The following is a 13,192-nucleotide window of genomic DNA, read 5'->3' as shown; positions in this document are numbered from 1 at the left end:
GGACAACAATCATCGTCACTAGCTCATTCCTAGATGCTTTCCAGAAAGTGGCTGACATTGCAACTGGAACACGAGGTAAGATGAGATCTTTACCTTCTTTGTCTCTCTCTCTCTCTCGTCTCACCCCACAAACAGGCTGTCTCTCCAGTGATCGTAATGAGGAAAGCAGTCAAGTCGTACTTGACTGGAAAGGTTATTCGTCTGAAACATGAAGCATTAACTCAGAAGACCTCAAGATTCGTCCAAATGTCTTTTCCTTTTTTTTTAAGGCAGATGTCGGCTGTATGACACTAAAGTGAAAAGACAATGTGTTTTATAGCTTTCTGAATGATGATACTCCTGGTGATGCGCATTAAACCGAGAAATAAATCCACACCAACACTCTGGAATTTGACAGTGCGTATTGCTAAACTGTTTAGTACACGTTTTGAGCAGTTTGTCATACGCTATTTACCAGTCCAAAGGATTGAGACTGAGCTAAGATATGAAAGATGATATTTGTGTAGTATTGTAAGTGTTAAAACACTTTTTCCTATCCCAGTTTAAAGTGCAGAGATGGCTAGAAGTGAGCCGTTCGTAGATTGACTCCCGTGAAAAACGTAAACACTGTGGTGATAGCAAAACATTGCTGTGTTTGTTGGAGCATTCCAGCCAACCCTAACATAGCAATGCTGGCTCAACCAATGACATGCTTTGGGGGGGCCGGGATTATCTGTTTGAGTGACCAATGGCAGGCAGGAGTTAATTTGGGAATTCTGTTTGAAAACATTATTTACAGTTTTGTATGATGAAACACTACAATCACTTGTCATAAACCCAGACTCGAATTTTGACGTCTATTTTATCTTTTCAAACTTGCCAGTTTGAAGGATTATGCTGTTTATTATTCTTGAGCGATGTTTTCCCTTTGAAGATCAGCTTGTTCTTATCGTTCTCACGTTCAAAACTGAGAACTAGTAATGCAGTTTATCCTGTCATGCTTTAGTGGATTATCTTTTTTGTTTATTCTTTATTATCTCTTTGAGATTTGTAGTTTGTTTATTTGAATGCTACGAGGTCTCACCTTTAGGGCAGTGCGTTAACGTCCTGAAGTGAGCGTTGTAAAATTCTGTCACCCTAGGCAGCAAATGTTCAACCTTTATTCATACAGAACCAAAAGAAGGTCATCATGGTATTGTTCTGTGCTCAGACAATTGGAGGAAGGCATTACTGTCTCATAATGGTCCGGATTGGGTTACATAGCTCCACTTCTTGTTACGGTGACCTGTTTGTTTCTATAGTATTTACGCTGTGTGTTTGCGCTCCTCGTTCTTAATACTGCTGCTGTGATTTAGCCCTGACTCTGTTTATCTTGCTGATAGTCCAAGAATTTTACCTTGATCTTGTGTCGCTGAACACTGAATGATATTAGCATAACAAAAACACAGACACTGCTCTCCACGTGGTATTTTGAATCTGTCTTAAGTTTATTTCAATTTACTTAATGAATTTAATCAGTGTAGCCTTGGGTAGGAATTATGCTTCCCATTAACCATCTCCCTATGTGCTGAAACTTCATTTTAGACTTGTATGCTTAGAGTTGTTTATATGCTCCATTTTCCTTGTTCTAATTAGTCTACAAAGAAAATCGCCAGCCATAGTAAATAATTTGTGAGTTGTTTTGTTTGTAGAGGAAACCTGATGCTCGTTCCGAATGCACTGGTCCACAGCTGATTCGGCCAATGGCAAAGCTGTGTTATATATCAGTTGTGAGCTGCATTAAATAGCTTTCTCTTTTCAACTTTCTACTTGGACAAATACAATAAAAACGGCATTTGACATCACCTTTGAAACTTGTGCAGAAGTCCACAGTAGAGATCTCACGTGAACCTGGAGGTATAGACAGCATGTCAGCTCTCTAGGTTTTGGAACAGAGCTGTAGTATTAATTAATTAACAGGTTCTGAGTTTCGTTTTTAATTGCATATGCAAATCTTTTTATACCCTAAGAGAATTCATTTTCCCAAAAAATAGAAGAGATCTTGACACGCCAGAAAAGGGAAGTGAAAGAACGTTTAAATATTTTTCTGCCAGTGGTGCCGCCACACCTTATCACGAGAGAGCTGTCTTGACTCAAACCTGCTGTGTCATGCCTTCTGATGGATTTAGCTGGAAAATGGTTACTTGAAATTCAGTTTTTGTTGCTAGGAATGGCTGTGTTGAGGATTTTAGGTGCTTTTTGTTGTCATTCTCACAGAAGATAAAGGAATCCGTGTTAGATCAATGAAGAATTTTTTTCTCTTGTAAACAATTTTGTGCTCTAATAGTAATTTATTTATTGGTGATGGTAGGGCACATTAGTCACGTACACAACATATAGCAGGCTAAATGATAAGTGGTCAAACATGTAGAGTATACATTTAAACCATTAAAAATATGTAGCAAAAGAGGTTACCTCTGTTGAATTCATTTATTTCTGGAATAATTAAACAATCCAGAATGCATTATAGAGAAAAACAACAAATGCATAAAAATATATAATCATAAGCATACCAATAAATAAATAAATAAACTAGTTGATTATATAATTCAGCAGCAAAAAGTATGCTAGCCTAACTCTTAAAAAAAAAAAAAAACTTTGCACAGTTAATTTTATAAAATCTATATGTTAATAAAAAGTTTAAAATTACTATTTGTATCCTTGTGAAATTAAAAAACTATTTATATTAGAATTATATTTATGTGAATGTAAAGAATTATATGTATTTATAATAATGTAAGATTAAAATAAATGTATTATGCAGCTTTTTAATGGGGCAACAAGATATGATAGATACAACAGAACAAAATAGGATATTAATAATCTTTCAGTATGCAAAACCATGATAATAAAAAAAAGAGAATTCCACAAAGAGAATCCCTGTGTATATCTGCATCTAACATTTTATTAATCATATGTTTCTTCTCACTTTTAAATTCCAGTTATTGTGCGTGTGACGCCAATTCATAGTCCTTGAGCGATCTAACAGACACCCTGTAGCCAGTATGATGACATTGTTCAGAAACGGCAATAAACTAAATTTAACTATGTACGTATTCTTCTGTCCCTCACATGAAGCTATGGAATGGCTTCAGATGACTTTGAATATAGTGCATGAAAACTTAATTGGTGCTAGTCTATTTCTTTTGCTCTACGACTCCCACTTTTGCCGTATAAAAGAGCGCAATTATCAGACGGTTATTTAATTATCGCGACAGGCCTAATTTCCATTTAATTTTGAGACTCTGACGGGACAAATTTGAATGTGGCGGGCCGCCACAGTCTAGGTCATGTATGGGAAACACTGGGAATAGTGCATGTGTTTGGGTTGGAGTTTATGTTTGATTAGGAAGTTGGCATTGACATGACTGACATCTCTTTTAGTCTGAAGAGACTGCTGTACATTTTACATTCTTCAGATAGTTGAGTTGTGACAGGCTTGTTCTTTGTGTAGTCGCTTTCCTTTCACTTCTCTTTATCTATGAATTCATGCATTGTGAGAATTTAAGGTTGTTGATAATAAACTATTACCAGTAATTTAATAGGTGATGGTCCAAATATATTTGTCGAGATAACTAAACTTGCAATATTTAGCCGTGTTTTCTATCTTATATATTATTGGTCTATTTTCTCTTTTTTTTACCATGTTTGTTTTAGTTTTTTTAGTTAAGGCATATTGTGTAGATTCCAGTATATTCAAGTCTGTGATTTTGAGGTAAAGGAAAAGTATTAGTATTTGACATTGTTATGCTGAACAATTTAAAGAACAATTGTTTGCAGCTCGCACAGCACAAGTAGAAAGATACTTGTTTCTGCACTGGCATTAGCAAAGCTATTACTCATTGGACGTAGCCTCATGCATCATAGTCTTTGTACATGCAGTCATCCACAACCTAACCATAAGCTCTACTCTTCAGCACAATGGTAACCATAAAATCTTCAACATAACAGAAACTCTTTTAAATGTCAAATATAACAAACATGAATCATTAACATGGCTTTTCCTTCACTCAAAAACACATAAAATAACAATTAATTTTGACATTTACTCTCCTGATCCAGCCATATGCAAAGTATGCTGGGAACTAACAATCCACCGCCCAGTTTCAGTTAATACAACAAAACTCACTCATCTAATCCCAACACAAATGGATAAAGTAAACAATTTTTTTCAAAATTTAAGTGGATTGAACACAATGAAATCAAGTTGGGACAAGCATGCTGCTATCATGCTGCTTTAGCTCTTTTTGATTAATTTGAAAAGGCAGCAAAATCTTTTTTTTTTCTTTCATTGTAGGGCATTCACACTTACTCTCTGTTGTCTCATTTCTACCAAGACCCTTGACTTCAGTCTCAGTATTGATTATGTTCACAAGCATGTCAGCTGCTGAACCACCCACATCCCCTAAACCTGATCAGTCGGCTTATTGATCACAGCTGAGACAGCTTTGCTCAACCAACCCATCTACGCAGGGTTTCTTTCATTTGATAAAATTGCTATTGAAAACGTTTAAGTTGTTTTCTAGAAAATTGATGGATATGTATTTTCACATTAAATTACATTATAAATATATTATAATAAATTATGGGTATATGCAGAAGATTACATTTTATGCAATCTAAAATTTATTTAGAGTTAATGTAATTAATTTTATTTAAATATTGACAGTAATAATGATTTGGCAGTTGTAAATTGAGATTTATGTCTTATTTATTAAGTGGGTATAGAAGGCAAATGTATGGATTTATTTAAAAAAAGAAATTATATTTGGGATATCCAATATTGGGTAATTAATTGTTTCCGCCTATTACGTGGCTCACTGTTTCTTGATTCTGATCGGTCAATTACAACATTCTCAGGACAAAATATATTTGTGTAATGTCCTGGTCACCCTGTTGATCTTTATTTTGCAATAATGACTAGCTGACTGGACATTTTCCCTTACTTATCCATCCATGTCTAAGATCAATGATGTTAATGAATAATAAAGACCAGCCCAGATCTCCGACATAAGCTTGTCTCCACTTTCTTTCCTCCAAAGCATCTGTCCATGTGGTAGCCAAAAGACAGGATGAGATAACCACCCCATCCTCCATCTTTCTCATCCATGCATTCATCTATCCCACACTCATTCATTCACTGACTGAATTGATTGATAGATTTCTTTTTTTCCTGTTCTCTCTTGCGTTTTATTGGAGGTTACGGACCAGAACTGCCCTGCATGCTCTTCTTCAGCAGTTCTCTTCATCTCAAAGGGTGTGATCAGGTCGTGATTCACAATTTCGCCTGCATTTTACAACCCCATTCCTTCCGTTGTAACAGATGAGGAGAGAAACTACCCCGCTCCCTTGTTTTATGTCCGGCCATCCTTTTTCTTCCACAGCACTTTTAAGTCAGCTCCTTAGAGGACAGCTGCTGGCCTAAATGTGTATCTCATGAGCTTGTGCCCTAGTGAATAAACCATAAATATCAAAGCAGGACATTCTAGTGCTCACTTCTAAGGAAAATTCTTCATCTTCTCTCACTTAACATTAAGTTTGAGCTCTTGTTCTTACAGCCCACTGAAGATAAAATCAATTGTCTGGGTAGCTTCTCTTCATGAGGTACTGCGTGTGTAATGATCCATGGACAGCTGTGTTAAGACAAAAAAGGGAACAGCAGATGTATAATGAATATATGGAGGTATAGTCTGGAGGAGTCGTCAAAAGCACTGTTGCACCGTCACTGGCTGGGGTGCCGTTTTGGTCCCACACCTGTTTTGGACTGCGCCTGGTTCACAGCTGCCACACTTTCACAAAGGGGCCACACCAGCCCCAGTTGTCTGTAAAATGTGTGCACGCGTTTGGATCCCCTACTGACCCTCAAACGTCAGACCCCACTGCAAACATTCCAGATACAGGAAGGCTGTATCGGCATGTATGTGTTTGTGGGGAATTAACCCACTGAGAGAGCTGACCCTCACTACCCCCTTCACAATCCCATCTGAGAGTGATTGAGCATGCGGTGGACAGCTGTGAAGTCCAATGACCCTTTCACGTAAAGACTATGTATGGATGTATGCCATACAGCACTATTTTAACAGCCTCTCAATTCTGTCTGACCTATTTTACTCTTCATAAACTAGATACATATATATTTGTAGTGTCTTAAACCTCAATGTCTAAAGCAGGACTTCCCAACTTTTTCTGCTGAACCCTTTATAGGAATAGTTCACCCAAGAATGAAAATTCTGTTATTATTTACTCGCCTTCATGTCATTCCAAACCTGTATTGCTTGCTTTCTTCTCTGGAACACAATAGGAGATATTTATAATAAGGCTTAAGGCTGTCGAGTTTCAAAATAAAGGCAAAAACACCTTTAAAGTGCACTACTGTTTAAAAGTTCTGGGGTCAGTAAGAATTTTTTTTTTTATAATAAATTAATACTTTTATTCAGCATGAAATTTATCAAATGCGACAGTAAAATCGTTCATAATATTACAGATGATTTGTATTTCAAATAAATGCTTTTCCATTCATCAAACTTTCCATTCATCAAATAATCCTGAATATAAAAAATATATTAAACAGCACAACTGTTTTCAACATTGATAATAATAATAGTTTCTTAACTGTAAAAATTATATGATTAGTAAGTTATGACATGTTTTTACATTGCTTTAACTCATCAAAATAAGTTATACAAGATTCATCTTATTTTAAGTCAGCTTAATGTAATTTAAGTTGAAATGACTTCCAAGTACATCCAAGTTGATTGTACTTAAAAAATATAAGGCAGCAACTTTTTTACAGTGCAAAAGATCAGCATATTAGAACAATTTCTGAAGGATCATGTGACAATGAAGACTGGAGTAATGATGCTGAAAATTCAGCTGTACTATCACAGGAATACATTTATATTATATTAAAATCTATAAATTATATTATATATATATATATATAGATATAGATATAGATATAGAGATATAGATATAGATATATATATATATATATATATATATATATATATATATATATATATATATATATATATATATATATATATATATAGATATATATATATATATAGATATATAGATATATATATATAGATATATAGATATAGATATAGATATATATCTCAGAGGTTGCATTAGACTTCCGCACCTTGTTCAGCTCCATCTGAAGTGGTATTATTTAGACACATGTACATAGACTGCTTAATGCAGCTCATTGGTAAATAATGTTGTACGAATGTTTTTAAATATATATATTTTTTTAAATTAGAAATATGTAAAAATGTAACTTTTTAAAAGATATTTTAAGCAGAAACAGTTTATGTAAAGTGTAAATATGAAAATAAATGTAAATAGGAAAATAAAAACGGCAGTAGGTGGCGGTAAATCTTAATGTGCGAGTCATTCATTCAAAACGCAGATTCATTCAGGAATCACCGTTGCTTGGAGATGCGCAACAGTTCTGGTGTGGCTTTGTTTCAGACTATTTTCACGAAATAGAGCCAAAACAGACAGTATTGTAGCTAAAATGTTGTCACTTATTACCAACTTGTTTATTGGACTTCAATAAGATCAGTAAGTGTCACATTTGCAGTCATGCCAATACTTGGAGAAACGGTAGTCTACTCGTGTGATAGTACTTAACTTACATATTAGGCTTGCTGCAATCGACAGTGTTAACAGTGTTCAGCCACAACACAGGTTATATCGCTTACCCACCGTGACCGCGGCACCGCCCCCCACCATCGTTTTGATTTATTTATTTTTTTATAGTAATAAAAATTATTTAGTTAAGTTAGAGAACAGATACAGTTAAAAACCGAACGCATCTGCTCAATTCTCCATGAGCCGAATGAGAGTCGCAGCACAGATCAGCAGCAGGAGTCAGATTTCACCTTACTTTGCCCATTTCTTCCCTCACTTCTTTGAATGACAAGACGATGGATGAAGATTTGGTTGCAAAGCGAAATGTAAGTTTGTCAAGTTTGTCTGAGTTTGTCATTGTACTGTTTTGTTGTTGTGTTTTTCATAAGAATAAGAATAATAACGAACCCACCCACCATACTACTTCAAAATCTAAAGTAATATGCGCATGGGCATTCATAAGTGTTTTTTTTTTTTTTTTAATTAATTATCGAGGCATTTTGCCCCAAGCCCCCATTAATTTCCAACCTTGCTTATGATAATCCAAATGTAGTATTTACAGTTAATTTGGCTGAAACATCAGCAGCATGAGACAGTCTGGTTAAATGCGTCCTACCAGTTTCACCTTGTAAACAATGTTTGAAGTGTAGCCCGTCACGCACGTCTTTTGCACTTGCACTGCTGTGCTGACTGAAGCAAAGTCTTTGAATTAAGGCACGAAAAGCAGCAGATTTCAGTACGAAACATAACGGTTGTTCAGTATAGATGCATTTTGGGAGTTATTTAATAATAAATATATATATATAGATAGAGAGAGAGAGAGAGAGAGAGAGAGAGAGAGAGAGAAAATTATTTAATAATATTTCACAATATTACTGTTTTTACTGTATGTTTGATCAAATGAATGCAGCCTTGGTGAGTGTAAGACTCCAAACTTTTGAACAAAAATGCATAATAAAAGACAGAAAATTTAGTAATTTTGTCATTATTTACTGATAATCCTCCACTACAGTGAGCTTTTAACCAATCTGACTGGATAATGTATTCAGTGAATTGTGTAGAATCGTTCAGAGTGGTTTTGTGAACTAAAAAGATCCATTCATTAAATAATGACAGAATTTTCATTTTTGAGTAAACTATCCCTTTAAGTATCATCTTATTATACAGAGAATATTTCAAGTTATTTTTCTTTTATACGTTGCTCTTTCCTGTGATTCACTTTCCATGATAAATCACATTGACATGAATGGACTTCACCTTTAGCAGTGATTCTCTTGCTACTGGATTTATTTCATTTTATGTGACGGTACGTTCTCTGTTGAAAAGGCCTGCATAAACTTGCCTTGTGAATCATAAGGTCGGTACCATGCAGTGGATGTGTTCCCTTGGGGCCGTTTTTTTTTAAGCAGATGGATTTTAAAAGAACAAAAGTTTTAGTCTCTTCTCTAGTCTCTCAAGGAACTCGTGACTGGTTACCACAGTGGTAGATGTTGCATAATTAGTTGGCACACCCAATGTTTTATCTAAAGTGAAACTGCCTCTGGAGTTTCATATAATATTTTCAGCGTCATTGAATTACAGTATGACATGAGTTTTAAATGTATTGCACTAAAAAATGACAAGATCTGGCTAAAATTGCCATTCCAAATTTTCATTGGCTTTGTGGCATGTAAACAATTTATCTTTGAGCATCTGAAATTTGTTTTATATGGCCGATTTCAGATTTCGCACCCTTAAACAAAAGAATTAACTGTGGTTGTTTTTATGTCCATCAGGTGGTTTCTTGACCAGAATAAGCTGCAAGTTGTACCAGACTTTATGCTGCTAGTCAAAGTCTATCTGCGGGAGACTAGGCACAGGCTAGCAGGAGACGGAAACTTACAGATAAGAAAAAAAGCTTGAACGCTGAATCATGGGCTCATGGAAAGGGTGTCACACATCAGGAACATAAAAAACCTGACATTTCCGTTCCACAGCATTTTTGTAGCACGTTTTTGTGACTCTTTATAAATGTATAAATAAAAAAGAAGGCGTCTGAATCATGAGCAGGCGTTGAATGTCGAGTCTGTGCTGTGGAGAGAGTCAGTGGGTGAAGTGAGTAGGTGTGAACAGTGACGGACTGTGTAACACGGACACACTGGATGCTTTTGTGTGGGCCGGGCATGAGTGGGCACCAGCTAAACTAGTGTTTGAAGAATGAAGGAATGGAGTTTATTTTGGACTCCGTTTAATAGAGCGGCAAAGAGGGAGTACAGACACGAGGATGGGATGACTGTATGGTCATGTTTGGACAAAAAAAGTGTGAGATTTTTGACTTTCATTTTTTTTGATAAACACCATGCCATTACCAAGTTAGATGCAATAAAGCATGAACTAAAAACTTATGTTAATTAGTGGTTTTTGTTTGAAATTTATTTGTAACAACGAATCTACTCGGATCATGTGAATAGTGCAAGTTGATCTTAGGCTGTCATGTTTGTCCAAATGTCATATGGACCACTTTTGTACATTTCTTGTTTTTATAGACGCGTGTTAAACCAAACCCAGATGTTATGCAGTCTATGCCCACAGATCATCTGCTTGCAGAGGAATTTCTCGAGGGATACCTTGTTCATGTTGCTCCTCAATCCGTACGCTATAGCGCTTCACAACAACGTCTGTGTTAAAGAACGTTTTATTTACATCTGCTTTACTTAGTGTTGAAAAAAACAGGTGTAAACGGGTATGTCTCCCTTGTCTACTTGTGATCCGATCGACCAAAATGCATCTTAATATCAGTTGGAAACACGGCCTTAGTGGCCTCTGCTGTAACTGCAGGAAAAAAAAAAAAAAAAAACTTCCCTCTGCTCCGTGGTGTTGAACCTGAAAAGTGACGTACAGTCTCTGTTCATCTGTTCTCTTAATAAATAAATGCATAATTCCACTGAACTAAATGCATAATCTTGCCCCTATGCTCGTTCTATAAGTTCATGATTAAAAATGAAAATGTTAACAAAAACAAAAGCTGTTAAATGCGTTATCAATAAAATTAAAATGACGGTTAGGACTGTCCGTCAAAATAACAGACAATGAGAAAGTCTAATGCAACCACTTCGTAGGGCGTTTCTGTGGCAGATGTTTTGAACTCACTTGACCCAGTGATCATTTGGAACACAAACTGCCTAGAGCTTTTATCTTGTTTTGAGGCTTGTGGCAAAGTAGGGCCTCCATGACTCACATGGAGAAAGGAACCAAGTGGTACAAACGCAACCCTGTGATCCAGTGGAGAACATCCTCTTTCCATGCATGCTTTTTAAACAAGAATCACAAGTCTGCATATAAGATCTTTTGGCCAAGATGCACGCTTGTGTGGCTTGAAATAACAGCAATTGTTGTACCCAGTGATTGTAGCTTTTAAAAGTACATTTTAAAAATAGTTTTTCTTTTTTGCTTTAAAGGATTAGTTCACCCAAAAACGGCTGCATACAATGACATCATACAGTAACCACAGACTGAAGATCCAAATAGGACATTCAAGCACCATAAAAGTACTATAAATTAATTCTATAGAATTCACACTGATTTATGAGCTATATATAAAGCTTTGTATGAGGAACAGAACAAATTTTACACTACCATTCAACAGTTTGAGGTTGGTAAGATTATTTTTGTTTTTGAAAAATTCTTTGTTCTCAGCAAGGCTGCATTTACTTGATCAAAAATACAGTAAAACAGGAAAAATGGGAGTGGGGGGGAGGTACAAATTTTAGGGAGTTTGTACCTAAAATAGGCACCCTATGAAGTTCAATGAGTTTGACTGTACCAGCTTTTCTACAACATAATCTTGCTCACAAAACAAAAATGACCTTTGCTAGGCTCTTTTTTTTTTTTTTTTTTTTTTTTTTTAGTGTTTCACTCAGTTGAAAGAACTTGCCAGCTCTCAGCTAGCTGATATGGTGTTTTGTGTTTAAAACCCTCCTGCCAACCTATGACAACCCTATTTATTTTCAGATTTGTTGAATGATAGCACACAGAGGTAAGAGGAGTCCGTTTCACAACCCTAGTGCTCATGTGGAAAAAATTTGAGAAATTTTAGATGAATTGCATTTTTGCATTTTGCACATTTAGATGTATGAGTTTGTGCTTTATATTAAGGAAGGATAATACAGACAACGCCTGAAGGCCAGGAAGGACTCGGGATGCCTTGGTATGCCGTGACAGATCATTTAAAGTCAGCTTAGGGAGGAAGTTTGTCCCCAGACGTGGTTTACGAGAGTGTCCCGACCTTGGTGGGGAAGGCAAGCCACTGACCGTTTCCTTTGGAAACACACACACCACCAGTGAAATGACCTATGACCGCTCTGTCTCAGGCTTTAACTATTTTTGGTTTGAATTTGAACACAGCACAGAAAACAGTAGTCCCATTCGGAAGGTTCCACGACACTTAAGTGAAATTAATTATGTGGTATGATGTCACTAGGAAAATAGTTTGACTAGGGCTTTGTTTTAGTTTTTGGGGGTGAAAATGGTACATTACGTGCTATAGATCAGTTCAACTGCTGTTTCTTGGGTAATAACGGTGCACGTTGAGTTTTGCGTGCATCTGTGAGGGTTTGTGTGCTTGTACATGCTTCCTTGAAGAGATTTGCAATTCATTATCCCCCTGAAGGGCACACATGACCTGAATGAAGCTGAATTGGCAACTCTTCAGTCCACTGGTCCCTGAAGTCCAAGCAGGATGGCTGGCGATTCTGCTGACGTTGCCTCTAGCTGATCTGCTACAGGGTCAGCCTTCATTGACAAAGATGCCTTATATAGACACGAGCTTTTCCTTGTATTGCACCTTCATCTGTCATCATGATTCTGAACTCGGTGCTTTTGAAATCTTGAAGTGTTAAAGAGGGAGGAATGCCTCTATGAATGTGATTTCTACCCGAACTTCATACTAATACATAAGAAGGGTTTTGTTGCAAAACAAGACAATAAAGTTCTCGTTCTGAATGTAGATATCTTCCCTCTGAACCAGAGAGAATAAGATTTAGACTAGCTAATTGATCCCTATAGAGAATATTTCAGTGTTTGCCTGCATATATTTACCCTTTCCTGACATTTTAAAGCCTGTTCACGTCACGTTTTTGTCACTAAAGGCACTTACATGATTTTATAACAAGGCAATGCCTATGAAATCCCTTCTTTTTTTGCAGGTTGTCATTTTTTTATTAATGATTTTTCTTTCTTTTTTCTTCTTCTTTTTTGATGCTGAAAAAGACACCAAACATTCAATTCTTTAATATATATATATATATATATATATATATATATATATATATATATATATATATATATATATATATATATATATATATATATATATATATATATATCGTTTTATAATATATTTTTATGAGCAATTTTCAGTACCAAAAAAGGCATTATACTTTGGTGTCATTTCTTTGCATTAGATTTGATACAAACAGGACTTAACACTACTGAGAAAAGTGCACCATTGTGTATGAGCAAATGCACTTAACGGATTCACGCAATAATGCTAATC

General features: G+C 35.8%; 1 protein-coding gene across 5 annotated transcripts in view; it reads left to right on the top strand.

The window, feature by feature from the left end:
- mtss1 (MTSS I-BAR domain containing 1) overlaps positions 1–13,192 on the top strand; it is a 68,451-nt gene that overhangs the window by 24,066 nt on the left and 31,193 nt on the right. For all 5 annotated transcript variants that reach the window (XM_048199063.1, XM_048199062.1, XM_048199061.1 and 2 more), the window contains one exon: positions 2–75. In XM_048199063.1, the coding sequence (XP_048055020.1) occupies positions 2–75 (74 nt within the window). The remainder of the gene's footprint in view (position 1; positions 76–13,192) is intronic.

The sequence above is a fragment of the Megalobrama amblycephala genome, linkage group LG8 (genome assembly GCF_018812025.1).
Source record: "Megalobrama amblycephala isolate DHTTF-2021 linkage group LG8, ASM1881202v1, whole genome shotgun sequence".
In the NCBI taxonomy this organism is placed as follows: domain Eukaryota; kingdom Metazoa; phylum Chordata; class Actinopteri; order Cypriniformes; family Xenocyprididae; genus Megalobrama; species Megalobrama amblycephala.
Note: the sequence above shows the minus strand (reverse complement) of the source record. Positions and strands in the feature narration are given on the sequence as shown.